This window comes from Podarcis filfolensis (assembly GCF_964270895.1).
Source record: "Podarcis filfolensis genome assembly, chromosome: Z".
Classification (NCBI taxonomy): Eukaryota; Metazoa; Chordata; class Lepidosauria; order Squamata; family Lacertidae; genus Podarcis; species Podarcis filfolensis.
The window spans coordinates 18,042,093-18,062,309 of record NC_139617.1 but is presented as its reverse complement, the minus strand read 5'-3'; the positions used below and the strand labels follow the sequence as shown (position 1 = coordinate 18,062,309).

The 20,217-nt window shown below is 46.4% G+C and overlaps 1 protein-coding gene across 1 annotated transcript; it reads right to left on the bottom strand.

Annotated features, from left to right (window-relative positions):
- Window positions 1-432: 432 nt before the first annotated feature.
- On the bottom strand, window positions 433-18,968 carry APLN (apelin). The gene is made up of 4 exons (XM_083596202.1): window positions 18,747-18,968; window positions 4,236-4,407; window positions 1,722-2,704; window positions 433-1,575 (listed from the first exon to the last, which is right to left on the bottom strand). Exons 1-2 carry the CDS (start codon window positions 18,811-18,813, stop codon window positions 4,241-4,243), a joined length of 234 nt encoding a protein of 77 aa, XP_083452328.1. The 5' UTR covers window positions 18,814-18,968; the 3' UTR covers window positions 433-1,575; window positions 1,722-2,704; window positions 4,236-4,240.
- Between the last annotated feature and the right edge of the window lie 1,249 nt (window positions 18,969-20,217).

Below are 20,217 nucleotides of genomic sequence, written 5' to 3'. Positions count from 1 at the left end.
TGTTATTTTGTAACCAAAAGGCATTTTTACTTGACTATTACTTAGAAGTATTAACTAGCACTGTTGAATGTAAACCTTTCAATTATTAAAAAAAGATGTCATTTATTCTTAGAAAAGGGGACAAAGAGAGAGGAAAGGTCAGCAGATCACATATAAATAGGGATAAAAGGTGTGATCACCTAATTCCTAGCTTCTAGTAAGCTGCAAAAACGCCTAAGAGGGTTTACTCTGCTAAAAAGGGCTCCACAGCCTGATTATTCTCATATTTCTCGCACACAGGTGGGACAGGTTAAATTTTTATTTACAGATTTAATCCTCAATCCATCTGCATCAGTTCCCCGTTCCCAGTTGTCATGGCTCAGCCCACCAGTAGCCTCCCCCAAAAAAGTAGGGCAAGGAAGGGGAAAAAACACCACCTGCAAGTTCAATGTAATAATAATAAGGGTTTATTGTTTTCATATTTCTTTATTATAAAGCTATATTTACATAGAACAAATCTTTACACACACACACACACAGAAAACCCAGTTACCAACAAAGATCTGACACAATAAGATGTCCTCAGCTGGTATAAATTAGTGTTTTTGTACAAAGAAAGTCAACAGCCACCTGAAAAAGGTTATGCAGATGTGAGCTTCCAGGCCAGGCTCCTGCTCACCGCCAACACATGCCATTTCCTTACAGCAAGACCCCTTGGCCCAAACCGCCCTCCCAGTGCAAGACAGCAGGCACCCCCACCTCACCCGATCCATGCACACATACCTTAAATGCTTAATATGTGTCAAAGCCACAAGCAAAGGTGAATTAAAGAACCCCAAATGCCTCTGGTCAACCAAATCAGCCCATAACCACAACACTTGGCACTTACATAGGTGTTCAAAGTGTTTATGTAGATATTTGCCTCATTCATCCATACAACACCCCTATAAGGTAGGCCCATGTTAATAACCCTGGCTTGCAGATATGCATACCCCTGTTCTCTCAGCCTAAGGTCACCCAGTAAGTTTATGATTGAACCAATAAAGTCTGAACCAATTCTTTTTGACTTATAGCTCACGGACACTTTGCTTAGCTGGCTCCCACTAGGTCACTACTTCTGACCTGCCTCTCTCATCCTCTGGTCAAATAAAGTGGTTGCTGTACCCACATAGCCGGTTACAGCGGCTGCTGCCTTGAAAAGGTCAAGTTGCCAAGTGGGTTGGCCAGATATCCTGTGTCCTGGCTCCATGTGTTGGAGACCATGTCAAACAGTGGGGAGTACACATTGTAACAAACCTGCCCAAATTGGTCAAAACTTGCTTTTGGAAAAGGCCGAAGGACAGGTTTTGGCAGAGGTTTTCCAAATCAGTCCTTACTTACAGTTACAGGATGCATGTGTCAGAGTACATCCAAATGCCGCACCAAGTGGTAGCAGATGGCTTGGTGGGATGGCAACACTCCCCTGACTTCCCATCAAGGAAGTCCCATCTACTGCCTACAAGGAGGTAGAGGGGAGGTTGGTGTGGTGTAAACGCACTAGCAGGAGCACTGGATTGGCTCAGCTTATACACTGCATGGCGCCAACCACACCATTTCCTGCTTCTTTTTTTTAATATATTTTTTATTAACAAACCAATCAAATCACATTAATTCCAAATTACAAAGCCAATTTTTTAAATTTTTGTTGGGGGTACCCATGCTCCGAGCTCAGAACAGGATCCAAACATCTCTCTTGCTCACACCATTTGCCCCTTCACCTCCCAGTGAGCAGCAGTGACACAACTGACGGGATGTCAGCTGAGCACCATCTGCTCCTGGTACCAAGAAAGGTCTAGGCTTGTAATCTGGCATAGAAAAGGGTTGCCATTCTCACCCTGGGCAGGGCTCTTATACCTAAGAACTGTAGGGCAGGCAGAAATTCAGTTGGTGCAGCTTTTCCCTAGGGTAGAACTGCATCTAGGGGGAAAGTTCTAGCGGCTGCATTGCTGCATTTCTGTGCATACGTCAAAAGCACAGGAGCCTTGCCAAAGGGAGAGTGGGGAGGTGGCTGTCCTATATTAAGAGGGCTCAGTGAGGGGTCAGATGCAAAATGGGGTGGCTGAGACACCTGCATGCACATTCTCCACCTGACAAAGTGCTTCTCACAGGCCAAAGGCCTTCTGGCTCCAGCTGTGTCCTCTGCTGCAGCAGGGGCCCAGCAGCTGACTTAGGAGGACAGGAGTGCTTTTGCTACAAGCCACACCTTGGCACATTCCTCCAAACATGAGGGACATGACACAAGGTGTAGGGATCCTTGCAGGCCCATTGTTACCCGTTTCTTCATCTCCCCCACTCCCATCCTGGGTAACCTCAGCATCTCCTTCAAGACACCATTCCCTATCCTGGTGCCATCCAGGACTACAACTACCAGCAGCCTTCAGAAAGCACCAGGTTGCGGAAGGGTACTCTAAGCCTCAGCCTCTGGTGACAGTAGCTGAGTTAAGGCAAAGAGAAGGAGGGATAGAGAAGATGAGGTGCAAGCAGCTGAAACCAGCCTGAGTAGGAGATAACACTAAGAGATAACGCAAGAGGACAACAGCAACGCTGCACTCGTATATCCTTCCACTCGGTGTTTTCTAGGCCAGTGGGGTCACGTTCTACCATGGGTGGAAGCCCCATGCAAGCGGATAGTTTATCAAGCAGAGCAGACGCATGAAGGCTGGCCTTTTCTGGGCGGGACTTGATCCTGCAAACAACGACAAAGGAACACTTAAGTCAGAGAGCTGATACAAAGCCTTACCTGATTTTCTTACACTAAATGCGGGGTGGAGAAGCTTTGGCTCTCCACAAGTTGCTAAACTACAACTCCCACCATCCCTAGCAAGCCTGGCCAATGGCCAGGAATGATGGGAGCTGTAGTTCAGCAACACTTGAAGAGCCATAGGAGGTTCCCCACTCCTGCATTTCCAAGCCAGCTTCCTTCCAAAGCTGAGACAGGTTTTCGGGTCAAGGCACCCATGTCTAACAACCCCTTCTGCCTGTTATGAAGGGGAGGAGAGGATGCGTTTAGTTTTGTTAGATATAAACAGCAAGACAATATGGGCAGTCGACTTCTACTATGTACAGTCTTTAGACCAGTGTTTCCCAAACTTGGGTCTCCATCTGTTTTTGGACTACAGCTCCCATCATCCCTAGCTAGTAAGACTAGGGATGATGGGAACTGTAGTCCAAAAACAGCTGGAGGCCCAAGTTTGGGAAGCGCTGGTCTAGATCAACTTTCCCCACCTGGTGTCCTCCAGATGCTGTGGGCTACAACTCCCATTATCCTCTGACCACTGGCCATGCTGGCTTGACATGGTGGGAGCTGGAGTCCAGCAACATCGGGAGAACCCCACACTGGCTGCCTCTGGTCTAAAAATAAATTTGTTCAAATACATCTCTGCAAAACTTCCCTTTTTATACTTAGCTTTCCTGATGGGTTTTACTGTTTATTGTCTAGTCAATGCTGTTTTATTTGTTTTGTGGTTGTTGTTTTTACAGGCTTGTTTCTTAATAGGGTGTTTATTGTTCGCCCATTGTGAAGGTTTTAGCTGGAAGTTGCTTTAACGTAAGAGGAGTCCAGCTAGTCCGGCATCCTGTTCTCACAGTGGCCAGTCTGGTGCCCGTGGGAAACCTGCAAACAGGAGCTGAGCACAAGAGCATTCTCTGCTACCCAAACAACTGGTCTTTCAGAAGCAATCCTGCCTCCAGCTGCTGAGGCAGGTCACAGCCATCATGGCTAGCAGCTTTTTCCTCCACAAAGGATAGGCTTGGCTAGAGAGCAGCTTAAACATGCTGTTCAACAAAATAAAATCTGGGCATTTATTTAGAGTCCTCTTTTTGGATGAGCGCTGGGCAAGCAGCCCATTACAACCCCCACCCCAATAACCTCAGCTGCCATCAGAATAAGGCCTACAGATGGATGAATGCACTCCCTTTTATTCTTCCCCATCCCATGCCTTGGGAGAGACCAAAATATGAAAGCCATTCTATCATAAGCATTGTCAGAGGACCACAACACTCTGGATGCTGGCACTGTATTGTCCCTGATCTGGGAGGGGTGGAGCTGAAGCTCAGTGGCAGAACACCTGCTTGGCATGCGGAAGGTCCCTGCACCTCCAGAAAGGGTTGGGGAAGACTCTTTGCTTGAAATGCTGGAGAGCCACAGGCAGGCAGTGAAGACAATACTGATCTAGACAGTCTGACTTAATAAAAGGCAACTTTGGAAGTTCCTATACCTGCTCTAGAAAGGCATAGGCCCCTTGTGCGAAAGGCGGGGACGAGGGCGCCGGTATTTCCGCCAGCCATTCTGCCGATGCCCCACAGCACTCCGAACTCTCTTGGGGTGCACCAGGTTCAAGACATGTGCTTCCACAGGTTCGTTCCCATCAGATGTTTCTGACAGAGGTCCTTAGAAGGGTGGAGGGGAAGAAGCAGAAAGTTACTGAGTGAAAATGAACCCCAAAATCTCCCAATTCCCACTCTCAAAATGTTGTATGCAAAAACAAGCCTTTGCCAACTCCAGAAGTTGTTGGACTCCAGTTCCCATTTGCCCTAGCCAGCATGGCTAGTGGTCAGGGATGATGGGATTTGTAGTCTAGCAACTTCTGGAGGGCCACAGGTTCACTGTCCTGGCTTTAAAGCAGGCTTTCTCAACCTGGTGCACTCAAGATGTTTTGGGGCTACAACCCCCATCATCTCTGTACACTGGCCAGGCTGACTGGGGCAACAACTAGATGACCACAAGTATACCACCCCTGCTTCAAATAATATAAAGGATTACATATTTCTCAGGTATATGTGATGGCACAGCACAGACGTGTCTCTTGGATAACTGTAGGAGCATGCAGTCACAAACACCTCTCTCCTCATTGTTGGGCCACAAACCTAACATTACAGTGCTACCTCGGGTTAAGTACTTAATTCGTTCCGGAAGTCTGTACTTAACCTGAAACTGTTCTTAACCTGAAGCACCACTTTAGCTAATGGGACCTCCTGCTGCTGCTGCTGCTGTGCCGCTGGAGCACGATTTCTGTTCTCATCCTGAAGCAAAGTTCTTAACCTGAAGCACTATTTCTGGGTTAGCAGAGTCTGTAACCTGAAGCGTATGTAATCTGAAGCGTATATAACCCGAGGTACCACTGTACTGCAATGAATCAAAAGATATTTGTAACTGTAAAAAAATCTCTCCATATGCCATCCAACGAGATCAATTCAGAGCACAGCCTGGAATCTTTTAACCTACTTTTAAGACTGGAGATGGTATTCTCCTTTTCTGCCCTGAGTGTTGAAGGCAGTTTGTATGTGAGAGAGATACTGTTGTGTTTGGTGAGTATGCCCTCATCTTGCCATCACTTCTGATAAACAGATTTCCATAGTGTGTCAAAAAAACCTCTTGGAAAAATAGCAGCAGCAGTGAGACAAAATAAATGTGCATTTGCACCAAGAACAACACTCATTCAGTCATGCCGCTCCCAAGTCTCAAAACAGCCAACGACAACAAGGACCAGAATCTTGTTTTGTGAAGGAATAAGAGAAAAAGGTGAGAATATCAGGACACTGCATTGTGAACTATATAACGAATTACATGCACGTACGTGAAACAGATACACCCCGGGCACAAGTCAGTGCCTGGCAGAACAAGGTAAATTACAGGAGAACTTGGCAGGTGTTTCATAGTACTTCATCCCTTGCAACTGTACTTAATCAGGCAGATGCAAGACTTACATTTTCCAAGGAGAGTGGTACCTCAGGTTACATACGCTTCAGGTTACAGACTCCGCTAACCCAGAAATAGTGCTTCAGGTTAAGAACTTTGCTTCAGGATGAGAACAGAAATCGTGCTCCGGCAGTGCGGCGGCAGCAGGAGGCCCCATTAGCTAAAGTGGTGCTTCAGGTTAAGAACAGTTTCAGGTTAAGTACGGACCTCCGGAACGAATTAAGTACTTAACCCAAGGTACCACTGTACAAGGTTCCTTGCATATCCTTAATCCATTCTTAAAAGATGACAGGCACTTCTCCAGCAAACGTACCTAATTGAAAAGCATGGTATCATCTTTTTAAGGCAGGAGTGAGAAACCTGCTGCCTGTCCACACATGTTGTTGGACTTCAGCTCCTATCAACCCTGATGGTTGGCTATGATGGCTGATGGCAGGTGGAGTCCAATAGCTTCAGACACAGATTCACCATCCCGGGTCTAACAGTAAATTGGCCAACGTATGCTTTGTCAGTTGAAAACAGCAAGTTCAACTAAAAACAAAGTCTTATAGAAAATTAATAAATATTATCATAGCATAAGCTCTATATAGCATATGCTATTCTAGCATACAGCATAAGAGGTCTGTAATGGCTGCTGATTTGTTACCAGGCTAAATTCAAAGTATTACTATTGGCACATAATGCCCACAACAGCTTGGGATCAATTTACTTGGAAGGATCGCCTCAACCCATCTGTGCCTAGTTGATCACTTAGATCTGCAGAGCCGGCACTTTTACAAGCGTCAGTTAATCTCCATTCTGTACTTGCAAAAAATCAATCTCTTAAGTGTGGCAGCACCTACACTTTGGAACTCCCCGTCCATTGATATTTAAGAACAACAACACCATTTATATGCCAGCCATCTGACTGGGTTGCCCCAGCCACTTTGGGCAGCTCCCAACAAAATATAAAAGACACAGTAAAACATCAACCATTAAATGCTTCACTGAATAGGACTGCCTTCAGAAGTCTTCTAAAAGTCAAACAGTTGTTTATCTGTTTGACATCTGATGGGAGGGCAGCCTTCACTGAATTGTTTTCAGTGCCTGCTAAAATCTTTTACTATTCCAGGCATGTAATTCTGACAGGTGATTTTTGTCGGTACAAACGTTTTAAAATTACTGCTTCTATTTTATATTTCAATGCAACTTGTTTTTAATGTTTGTTCTTACTGGTATATTAAATGAGTATTTGAGATCGTCTTGTAAACTGCTTAGAGCTCTTTTGCGCTAGCAAGCGGTATGCATGAACACTGAGTTAACTTAAATAAATAAATAAGCTTTCACGGACTACAACCTACTTCATCAGGTGCACTGAATGAAGGCATAAGTGAAACAGCCGTTACAACGAAACTCATCAGAGACTTCAGGGCTTTAAGAACTAGAAATTTGCCTTCTTTTACCGTTGGAGATTCCTGCAAAACTGAACAAGTACCATTCTGATTTCAGGCTAATACCATGAAATCACACACTGTGCACAGTCCTGATCTAGAAATACAGTGGTACCTTGGGTTACATACGCTTCAGGTTACAGACTCCACTAACACAGAAATAGTACCTCAGGTTAAGAACTTTGCTTCAGGATGAGAACAGAAATCGCGCAGCAGCAGCGAGGCAGCAGCAGGAGGCCCCATTAGCTAAAGTGGTCTTCAGGTTAAGAGCAGTTTCAGATTAAGAATGGACCTCCGGAACGAATTAAGTACATAACCAGAGGTACCACTGTACATGTGTTTGAATGGGTGAGCTTAGAACTCAACCAACAACCAGATTGAAATGTTTTCACTAAACTCAGAACACTGAATTTGTAAGTGATGCATTGTCAGGTGGCCATAAAGTAGCATGCATGCCTCATAGGGCCACACGTCCTCCGTCTGCCCTGGGGGACAGGGCATGTTCCTAGGGTCCACAATGACCACTCCTTACTCTGATGTGTGGGCAGACTTGCAGGACCCGGGAAGGGGGGTGGGATTGCACCTCTGGGAACAAAGGATTGTGCTCCTCTGTGCTCCATGCTCCTTCCTCTTGAGGAGGAAGCATCAATGAAAGGGGGGGGAAGAGAGGATATTTCTGGAATCTCCCAGGGGACTCCTGACCTCATCAGGTCACACCAGTTCCTTCTTCCTACTATATACATCCATACCCCCTACTTCCTCTCCCTTCTGTTTCATCCCTGTCAACTTTCCGCCAGCCCCCAGGTCTTTCTGCTCAAAGTGGCCTACGTGGAGTCAGGGTCAAATGCAGTAAACCAGAGTTTACTGGTTCAACACAAGGGCCACATTCCCTCCCAGGCAACTTTCTGGGGGCCACAGTGTGCAGAGCAATGAATGTGTTGATTTTGACACATTCCTCTCAATGCTCCGTCCGGGGCGAACCAGAAGCACTGATCTGCTTGATATTTTGGAAAGCTACCACCAGTCCTGGGCTAGATGGCATCACTGGTATGATTTGGACTTGGTACAAAACAGCTCCTTACACAGGGCTGAAAAGTCCAAACTGTGCCAACCCCTAAAGCAACACAAGCATGAACTGGCACGTTCATTTGTCTTAATTTTGATCTGCCAGGGCTATGTTCATAATCACACATAGAGAATATTTTATTTCTTGAGGTGTGCGAAGTTAAGAAGTCAAAACCATTTGAAATTAATGGACTATGCAGAATTAGATATATTAGCAGGAAGGATTCGAAACCTGCAGGATCAGAGATTCTTAGAGGACTGGAGTAAATATTTGAATTATTTGAAAAGCAATTGTGATAAACAGATTATGCTAGTAGGACTGCAAGGAGTTCTGTAAGGAGGATCACAAGAAAGACTTTGAAAAGAATTACCGGTATTAGTTAAAAGTAATGGAGAAATAAGAAATGCAGAACAAGTGATAAAGAACGGAAAATCTTCAGAGGTTGTTGACGGAAGTCTAAAATATTGTATAAGATAAGAAGTTATGTTAAATGATTGTTGGAATTTGTGTGTGTGTGTGTGTGTGTGTGTGAGAGAGAGAGAGAGAGAGAGAGAGAGAGAGAGAGAGAGAGAAATCAAAACCATTGATCTGGAAGTCATGCCTCTATATCTTCTAAGAGCCTGAGAGTAAGGTGCAGTTACTCAGTGAGGCAGAAAACGCACTCTGTGCATGCGCAGGAGCATTCTTCACCAGAAACATCACACACACACACACCACGGCCTAGTTCTGCAGTCTGGCTGAAATCAAGCCTTACCAGGCAGATCACATTTTCTCATTCATAAAATGTGCAAATGGGATTTTCAGAATAAAAATTTGCTTGTGCCACGCTGAACTTTTTATTAATAGGAGTGCATTTGAAAAACAACGACAACTAGCAGTGCTTGGTTTATAACACAGAGCACAACTACTTTATAATATGATCATGGGATATGCAGAAAGTATGAAACAATGCAACTACATAAAAACATGAATCTATTCCCAAAATATAATTACAAATGAGCCTCTTACATATCATGTACATTAAGTAAGTATACAAACCCGTGTGAGCTTGCTTTTAGGCCTAATTTGAGACAAAATAACTCTCATTTCCTCATCGATGCAAATTAGCCTTACTCTATTCTGATGTTTCATATTTGTCAGAATTGAAAATCCCATTTCACAGCAATTAAGTTATCAGCATCACTTGATGCTCTTTTGGGGGGGGATTCATTCTGCATATAAAATTTTGTTTTGATTCTATACTGTACTACACTGAAATGTTTAAATGTTTCCTTGATTGTCCTTCAATCTTCCAGCCACACTTGACATCCTCTCCTGCCACATCAGTGTTCAAAACAGTAACCATTAATTACTCATTTATTCAAAATCCAGTTAAAACTATTTTGTTTAATTAATTCAACAAAGCTGATGAACTTGATTAAGTGACACCAGCTTTTCAATGTCTGATAGTCAGTTACACCTCCAATTTTTCCCTCCCATTGCCTCATAGCAGCCCCCTAGGTAATCCCTTCCCCCCGGGGGCAATACCGCCCAGTTTGAGAAGCACTGCACTAGATTTTACTTAGGGTAAAGGTAAAGGGACCCCTGACCATTAGGTCCAGTCGCAGACGACTCTGGGGTTGCAGCGCTCATCTTGCTTTATTAGCCGAGGGAGCTGGCGTACAGCTTCCGGGTCTTGTGGCCAGCATGACTAAGCCACTTCTGGCAAACCAGAGCAGCGCACGGAAACGCCGTTTACCTTCCCACCGGAGCGGTACCTATTTATCTACTTGCACTTTGACGTGCTTTCAAACTGCTAGGTTGGCAGGAGCAGGGACCAAGCAACAGTAGCTCACCCCGTCGCAGGGATTTGAACCACCGACCTTCTGATTGGCAAGCCCTAGGCTCTGTGGTTTAACCCACAGCGCCACCTGTGTCCCTTACTTAGAGTAGACCCATTCAAATTAACAGGCTTAAATTAATCATGTTCACTAATTTCAATGGGTCTACTCCAAGCATGATTAGCAATGAATTCAAGCACCCAACACATTCCAAGATTATGGTCTGGCTTCCTCCTGCTATTTAAGGTAAATTGCCTAGTAGTCATGGCAATCGGCCCAGGCCTCAAAGCCCATTTCCTGAATTATCTCAAACAGGAGCCATTCAGTAGTAAAACTATTTCCTTCAGCCCCACAACCTGCTACTTCTTACTGCCGGCTCATAATGTGCTATGGCCACATTCACACCATTTTCTTAAAACAAACAAACAAACATGATACCACTTTAAGCTGTAATGGCTTCCCCTAAATAATTATGGGAGCTGTAGTATGTTAAGGTGCCAGGAACTGTCAGGAGCTGCCTCCTGCAGCTACAATTTCCAGAGCTGTGTGGGAAGAGGGATTGGCTGTTAAATCACTCAGAATTGCAGCTCTGCCTCTGTGAAAGAGCTCAGGCACATCTGGCCCAGGCAGCATAGCCAACAGCCAGAGATGAGGGGAACTGGGAGTCCAACATCTGGAGGGTGTGAAGTCACAAACACCCCATCTGCACTATAGATTTAAAGCACTATTATATCACTTTAAAAACAATCATGACTGGAGGGTTGCGGGGAGAAGAATCCTGTGAACTGTAGTTTGTTAAAGATGCAGAATGTTTTCCCCATCCCACAGAATTTGAATTCCCAGATTTCCCTGAGACAAGGGATTGATTGTTGAACCAGGAGAAGGCCTATAGCTCAGTGGTAGAGAATCTGCTTTGTTTTCTGAAAGTCTCAGGTTCAATTCCCAGCATCTCTGCATAGGGCTGGGACTCTCCTGAAACCTTGGTAAAAGGCAGCTTCCTATGTTGCTAAGCACTCTGAGCACCCTTAACAATCTACATTTCTAGTAGTAGTTATAGTAATAATAATAATATTTATATCCAGCCACTCTGGGCGGCTTCCTGCATGTATGAAAACATAATAAAACATAAAACACCGAAAACCTCCTGATACAGGACTTCCTTCATATGTCTTCTACAAGTTGTGTAGTCCCCCCCCCCCATTTTTTAAATGTTTTATTCATTTTATGGACAATCTTTACAACAGAAGACTTCACATCCAAAGTAAAACAGTATATAACAAAACCTTGAGTCTCATGTTTTCATTTATACTGATTCTTCTCAGGTTCCCTTATTTTCATATTCCTTAATATTTGTCTCCTTCTTTTGGTTCCTTATTCTTAATCTCTTAGATCCAATATATATGTATTTAACAATTTTTCAATTAATGCCCTCACCTCCCTCCCCCTAAACCCGTTGCTTCCCTTCACCCATGTGCGACCTTCTTTACCTACTGTTGCGTTAACAGCTGTTTATATTTGTTGTTCTATATTTGTTATAATATGATCCTATATCCTTGCGCCCTTTAAGCTGTTGCCTATTAATTTTAAGCTCTGAAACCAACTCTTTTCATGTAAACCTTTACGCATTCCTACTCTTTGTCATTTTTTTTGGTTGGGGCAGCCTCTAATTGATGCTGTTACCTTTACCATCTCCACAAATTCACAAATTTTAGCTCGCCATTCTAGTAGTTCTAGTATTTTGTCTGTTTTCCAATTTTTTGCCACTAATATTCTGGCTGCTGCTGTTGCATACAGGAATACATTCCTTTTATCCTTGGGGATGTCACTAGATATTAAGCCCAGCAGGAACGCTTCTGGATTTTTGGAAATTGAACTCCTAAATATCTTTGAGCTCTTCATGTATCACAGTCCAGAACTGTTTAACCACCTCACACCCCCACCACATGATACATTGCCCCCACCTCTATTTTACATCTCCAACAGAGATTTGAGTGTTTTTTGTACGTCTTTGATAAATTTACTGGGGCAAGGTGCCAACAATAAAACATCTTCATTATATTCTCCTTAATCAGATAGCAAGCTGTAAAGTTTGTATCAGTTTTCCATAATCTAAGTTGTGTAGTTCTTTATCTCCTTGACATCTGACTGGAGGGTGTTCCACAAAGAGGGTGACACTGCTGAGAAGACCCTTAGTAAATATTGGAGGAAAGCCATCACTATTTTCAAAGTGCTGCAAGAGTGCTTCAGATGTATAGCACAGAGGCAGGGATGTAATTTAATCCAGCAACATCCAACACTGGCTGATGGAGACTGAGGATGCAAAATGAACAGATTGTCTGGAAGCGACCATGGCTTTCTTCCGATAACTCCAGCACCCATGCTACTAGAAGATTTAGGTGCAGTAACTGAGTCCTGTCTGGTTTTTGGCCAAGATGCCCTTTGCTGGCTGTGCCACAGTGGAGATGGCACTTTTCTGAAGCTTCTTGGGGATGTTGTCTTGACTTCCCTTTCCAGACCGTGTGGCCTTCACAGGATGGTGTTTGTTACTGCTATGAAAAGAGCTTTGTCTGAGCTGTTATTTTTGGGTGGGGGTGGGAGGGAGGAAGAGCATTGGATTCCTGTCAACAAAGGCCCATCGGCCAGACCTGCATGGCGGCAAGCATCTGCCTGACACGCACCAGAACTAGACACGTTGCTACTGGAAGCGGCATCAGAGGCTCTTTTCTTTAAATTAGGACCCATGGCAACGGTCCAAGTTGAGTTCAGTGATGGGGAAAAATGTCAACGGCGCTGCCTAGATGATATTGTCTTGCTGTGCCTTGGACAGATATGCCACTTTATTTATTTATTTAATGACGAATTACATAACATTTGGCTGTATGAAAGGACATTTAATTTCCTTCTTAAAAATTATTGTTTTTATAATTATACCTTTTAAAATAAACAAATACCTTCCATATCTCCTCAAAATCACTTCTCGTGCATATTCCCTGTCTTACCTTAATAGCACTTGTTAATTTATCATTAATAGCTATATCCCACACCTCTTTTTACCATTCTTCCATTTTATATTCACCTTGCCCCACGGCGTTTCATTCTCGTGCAGAAATGCCTCCCAGAGACAAGCTAGCATGAGAGATGGTCTAAACTTGCTGAGCAACATGCCCAGAGCTGGCCCAAGGGATGCAAGCACTTTATTGTGGACATGGTGATGCATGCATGGAAGTTTATAGTGTAGCATCCACACAACACAGTCCGCACTGTAGTGCCATCCTATACCCCTTTACCATTTCATATGGATTTACCATTTCCACAGAAAATCCAGTAAGAAGAAAAGCATTGCAGAAAACTGTCCCGATTAAAAGGGGGTGAAGAGAAATATGGGGTGGCATTTTGCAGAGGGCGGCTTCATGCAGATGCCGTGATAAAGATGTATGTGTGAACAGCACCAATTCCACAATAAACTACTGTGTGAAAGCCACCCCAGTTAACATTCAGCATCTTATAAACTTCGGCTCTCCTACACACTAGTGACAAACAGAAAGACCTACCACCTTTGATGATATTAACCAATCCTCTTTTCTGTCGGCTGCATTGCAACACCCTGTGTTATGTGAAGACACATGTCCACTTTCAGGGTTACTAACAAGGTTCAATGAGAACCTTCCAGAGGATAATAAAAGCAGGGTTTTTTAGGGGGAGGGGTGTGTGTGTGTGTGTTTGTAGAAACTGTGGCAGTTGCTATTTAAAGCAAAATAAGGATACAGCAAAATCAAATACAGTTGAAGTAAAATTAAATTAAAAACCCAGTGACTCATTTAGCACTGCATTTCATTTTACCCTAAATCTCTGTTTTGTTACAAATTTTCAGAGCTATAGTGATTGCAAGAAGACTGCGAAATGACCAAAGCTGTAAGCAATTTGCCAGCACCCTGTTTCCCATTTTTTGCACCGCTGGGTGGATAAGATTCTCTCTGTTCTGTTTCTATTTTCCCTCTTTTCAGTGGGGACCTGACTCCTTACCAATCTGTAAAGCACCGAGCATAATGATGGCAATTGGCATCATCTTCAGACTAGGATAGAAGTCTACATTTCAAACAACTGGCGAGAGATCCTGGTTTTATGGCAGTTGCTACTTGTTAAGAATTGGCACCTCTGTGTAAAGACAGGAAAACAGGTATCCAATATCATATGCACAATGCAACATCCAGGTGCTCCAGGTTAATTAACCCATGCTCTGGTTCTATTTTCACCTGCGTTAGTAATCTTCACTCTGTATACCTGTCTTCAAACGCCATCTTTTCAGCTCTTTAACTTTATTGACAATGTGTCACAAAGTGGTTTAAGTGCATTAGTCTAACACAGATTTACCCTTCTATTCTGCACATACCTTTAACATGTCCTTCTGCTATAATTCAAATGACAGGGGCCTGCTGAGCAGTTCTGGAAAAACACACAAATGAACAATGGTTCTGCTGTGGATTAGGCAAGTGAATTATGGTGCTGGAGGAGACTCTTGAGAGTCCCATGGACTGCAAGAAGATCAAACCTCTCCATTCTGAAGGAAATCAGCCCTGAGTGCTCACTGGAAGGACAGATCGTGAAGTTGAGACTCCAATACTTTGGCCTCCTCATGAGAAGAGAAGACTCCCTGGAAAAGACCCTGATGTTGGGAAAGATGGAGGGCACAAGGAGTAGGGGACTGCAAAAGCTCTCCCCAAAGTACTTGCCCATTTGTGGATTTAATTGAGGGGAATGAACCTTTTCACCATCAGCATGCAGTAAGTAATGCAGGAAATGTCTTTCACATACACCTGTGCTTGGAGGAAGCACCAGCTTCACCTTCTAAGAAAGGGCCATAGCTCTGTGGTAGTGCACATGCTCTGCGTGCAGAAGGTTTCAAGTTCCATCCCTGGCAATCTCCAGACATGACTGAGAAATCTCTCTGAAAACAGAGAGCCACAGTCAGTTAGTGTAGATAATACTGAGCTAAAGCATCTTCCTGTGTTCCCAACAGGGTAAAAACATTCCCCTCTATCTAATAAGGTAGGGTGAGGAACCTGTGGCCCTCCAGGTGTTGCTGGACTTCAACTCCCATCAGCCCCCAGGCAGCATAGTTAGTGTTGAGAGAGGATTGGAGCTGCAATCTAACAACATCTGTAAGGGCCACAGGTACCCAACCCCTGAAAAAAGTCCTGTTTATTTGCAAATGCTTTAACAGGAGCCCTTAAGTCTCCCTGCGCACTTGACGGTCAGGTCCTGGAAGACCTTTGCTTTCTCCTGCTCTCATCAGGACTCACATTCAAATGCTACAGCAGTGTGACTTTTATGAAAGGTATGGCATAGGCACACAAAACACACCTCAAGGGGAAGCACTTGATAGACTGATGTTTGCACAAGCGAGGGAACTTATCTGAACAGCTGAACTTTTTAAGATTTTGGGGAGGTGTGCTGCACGGAATGCCCACAGCAGGTCTGTCCTCCCCGCCACTAATTAAGATATCTATTTTTCTTTTTCAAGCAGCACAATAACAAGTTCACTTTCCACCCTCATTTATCCTCAGTTTATTCTCCATCCCACATACTCCCCTCCCAACATGCTTTGCTCCTTCCTGCAGCCCATCCTGGGCAGCTGTTCACGAACAGCTGTTGCTTGGGCACTTCCCATTCAAATGTTGCTACTCAGAGCCACTTCTTCACACACCGCAGAAATGCATTCCATGCAGATCGTAAAGTGAAAGGAAGGCATAAGTCGCTAATTCTAAGCATTTGTACTTGGAAGTCAATCCTGCAGTTTTTGATGGAGCAGGAACTCAGTGTACAAGTCAGACCCAAGCTCAAATTTCAACTCTGCCATTCACTCCCTAGGTGTCCTTGCGAAAGCCACCATCTCCATGTCTCATATCTGCAGTATAAGGATAATAATATCAACCCTCCTTTCATGGTTAACATTGTAATGATTACTGATATCAAAGCATCTTAAACAGCCCAATTACAGGGGTTGTTATTTTGTACTAATGAGCAGCTATGGTACATACCAGGTTTTTCAACTATGACATGTGAGCTGGTTTAGATGGTCCTATCTCACCTTAATAAGTTAACATATATGCAAGTCTTGTAGCTTTCCTCCTTGATGTGAGCTGGTTAAAGCTGGAAGTGTCCAAATAACCATGGTCTCCCAGTTCCTCAGGACTAGGAAACTATAATATCCTGGGGCGCTTCCAGATTGATGCTATTTTGGAGTGGGATTGAATCACATGCTGGCAAATTCAGGTTGCACATTTAAAGTTTCATTTGGTGCTCTTGTGCAATAAAACCACTACAAAAAAGCAGTTTTTCTTTACAATAAAGAAAGTAAGGGGAAGTGCTTTGGAAAGTGTTGGGATAATAATTGCTTGATGCAACATCATCTAACCTCCCTGTAGACAAATCAGAATGAATGTGCAAGATACATTTGGTGTCATCTAACCTCCATGCAAACTTTGTGCAAACAAATCAGGATGAATGTTCAATAAACAGGTTTCCTGAAAGGACCACCTTTTTGGAACAAGCTAGGATCACAAAACATGCTTTGAAGTTTGTTTACGATCCTGGCTTGTTTCCCAAGCTGGTAACCATAGTTTCCAAGTTCAGACAAAATAGGAAACTGTGATTCTTGGTAGACTTTGCTGTAACTGACTTGTGCTGAGAAGGAAAGGGTGATGTACCTATCACAAAGCTTGTTCACGGGCACCATTGTCCAAACTGGATCAATGTAAAAAAATCATGTTCGCCATCACATTACATGTTAAGCATGTATTTATGAGGCACATTTGAAATCTGACACACATACATATTCAGAGGGCTAAGATGCCAAATGCTTGAATGTCAGGCTCAGTGGAGAGGAGGGAGCAAAGCAACCTTGTATTCTCCAAGATGGTCAAATGCTTGTGAGATCAACCTATTTCAGCTCCCTTCCCTACCCTACCTCTCTGGCTGTCTTCCAAACCCCCATCCTCTGGCTCTGCATCCCTTTGGGACACTACCTCAGTCCCTGGTGCCTTACAAAATGCCCATGACCTACCTTGCCACTACAGGGCACAAACTGGAGGCAAAGACCAGAGAAAGATCACGAGAGGAAATGCCAACAGGAAGGGTAGAGAAGAGACAAGCGCAGTGGCTCAAACCTATTTAGAAGCCACACCTTTTGCTTCCCATCAGTTTCCAGATATGGGGAAGCCGGCTACAGATTTATAGTAGAGGTACAGATTTACAGCACAGTGCTCTCTGCCCGTGTTCAGAGGCACTCCTTCTCCACGGGGTCCAAGGTGGAATGCCACCACTGGAAACGGGTCCCAGGACTAAACCCTGCCTCAAATTAACCTTGGCAGTAGCCATTAACCACAAAAGAATCCGAGTACACACAGAGGGACATTATCAGCACCTGGCAAGAGGGACCATCTTAAACAGCCGGAAGGAGCAGGCTGGTGCCAGCCTCCTTCCTACCATCCCAACCTGCCCACGAAGTGGTACTCGAATGCACCACCCTGGGCAAGCTGGTCCTGGCTGTGCCAAGAGGGGGACGTGCTGAGATCTCACATTGGCTACAGTCCTTTGGCATCTTCTGACAAGGAGTGGAGATCCAGTCAGCTGTTGCTCTTTAAGCCCGTAAGGGCAGCTCAAAGCTGCCCTCTTTACTCACTGCTGCTACAGGTACCCTGGTGCACCATCAAGGTCTCCTCACCTTGAAAGCCTCTGCAGCCCCTTTCCCCTCAAATTGAAAAGCATCCCCCAGGGTAAGAGTTGTCCTATTTTCCCTACCTCTTGCCCCATTGCCCACATGTGGCTCTTCATTAGAAGGGCAGCCAGGAATTCAACAGATGAAGCCTTCCCCAGCAGCGAGTGCAAAGCGTTCCCCTTTGGGACGCCTGCTAATGGAGCCCCTGCTAAACAGGCAGAGATTCAGCAGGTAAAAGTATTCCCCAGAAGAGGGTGCGTAGCCTTCAGCAGCTGAACCTACGCCGATTCATGTGGCTGCTAACAGGCAGGCATTCAACAGATAGAAGTCAGCTGGCAGAAGGTGAGCCGCCTTCATCTGTTGAACATCTGCCAGCAGAGCGGAGGCTAACAGGCACGATCCCTGCAACTTGCACGGGACTCGTTTTGGGACCCTCCCCGCCTCCAAGGCAAGCGGGTTCTGGACAGCTGCAGGGTGGCAGGGAGAGGGTGAAAACCCCACTTCCACCAGACCCTACAGGCAGTCCCACGCTGGTTTGTGATGTGCTCGCGTGCAGAGAAGCATGCCTGCCGCGCGCGGGGAGCCGGGGGGAGCGCAGGCTTCCCCGATCTTGCTGCAACAGGCGCTGCCTGCCAGGGGCGCAGCAGAGAGCAGAGGAGGACCGGCGCTGCTGCCCGCCTGCCCGCCCGCCATCTCGCTGTCCGTGCCAGGCCGTCTCTTTCTGGCTCTCTCGTAACCGGAGAAGGGGGCGAGAGGGCGCCGCGCCGCCTGGCACGTCCCCTCCTGGCCGAGCGGGCGCCCCGACGGCGAGCAGAGGGCGAGAGGTCGGGCTGCAGTTTGGTCAGGAGCGCGTCCTTCGCGAGGGAGAAGAGGCGACCCGGTCGGCGCTGATCCCTCCTTCCCACCCCGCCGCTTAGCGTGCGTGCCCGGCAACAAGTGCGGCGCTCTGAGCCCCGATCCCGCCCGCCCTCGAGGGTCAAGCGAAGCAGCCACCCACCTCCGGAGCCGGGGCTGAGAGCCAGCCAGAGAAGGAGCAGCGCCAGCAGCCAATGCCGCACGCCCATCGCGACGCCGAGGGCCGAGCCACGCCAGCCGGCTGCAACAGTCACGCAGCGAGCAGCAGCAGCAGCGATCGCGCCCGCTCCCGCCGCGGCCCGCCTGCATTTGTAGGCGGGCGTCGGGGGGAGACCCAGACCGTCCGCCTTGGCTCGCAGCCCGCCCGGTCATGTGGCTGCCTCCACACGCCCCCCCCCCCGCGCGCGCGCCTGCTGCCACCTCCGCGCTCTCCTCGTGCAGCCGCCCTCCCCCTCACCCCACCCCACGCCCCACACAGCAGCTTTTCCTCCTGCGGTGGGCGAAGGACGCCCCCGCTAGGAAGAGCGGCATCCACCACCACCCCGCCCATCTGCGGGAGTTACTCCGCCCCTGACAGAGCCGCTCAGGACACCCCCAAGAGATCACATCCCCTCCTCCATACACACAACTAGTACCGCAGTTCCCAGCCTCTCCCCTCCCCCCCAACCTGGCTCTCAGATACCGGAACCCCCTTCCGCCCCTCCTCTTCAAACACTCCAAGGTACCCCTTCCAAGGCCTACCCCCAGGACTGTCTATGGGTAAAGGTAAAGGGACCCCTGACCATTCGGTCCAGTCGTGGCCGACTCTGGGGTTGCAGCGCTCATCTTGCTTTATTGGCCAAGGGAGCCAGGGTACAGCTTCCGGGTCATGTGGCCAGCATGACTAAGCCACTTCTGGTGAACCAGAGCAGCGCACGGAAACGCCGTTTACCTTCCCGCCAGAGCGGTACCTATTTATCTACTTGCACTTTGACGTGCTTTCAAACTGCTAGGTGGGCAGGAGCAGGGACCGAGCAACGGGAGCTCACCCCGTCGCGGGGATTCGAACCGCCAACCTTCTGATCGGCAAGTCTGTGGCTCTGTGGTTTAACCCAAGTCCCCCTTAAACTTAAAGCGCATCCACATGGCCCTGGAAGGGTCATGATCGGAATTTGGCCCTCGGACCATAAAAGGTTGCCCATGGTTGGTCTTTCCCAGGCGTGGGGAGCCTCTGGCCCTCCAGATGTTACTGAAGCACCATTCCACTCATCCTTGGCCATTGGGCCATGTTTGCCATGGGCTGATGGGAACTGCAGTTCACCAATATTAGGGCAAAGAGGTCCCTACTCCTGGTGCATTCCCCAGGCATTTTGCTGCCCAAGGCAAAGGACAAGCTGGCTTCACCCTGCTCAGTACTCATTCAAAAGCCGACCAGACTGAGAGTGTCATTTCTGTACTGTTGGTGACCTGTGTCAGCATCCCAGGCCTGTGACAGCATCCCTTAGCCTCACCAGAAGTCTATAGCCTAGTTTGGCTGGTGCAAGGACACACAGCCCTGCTCTCTACCTGGACAGCACTGCTAGTCCTCCAGCAGCTGTTGCCTGAAGCAGCTGCCTCATTCTGTACAATGTTAG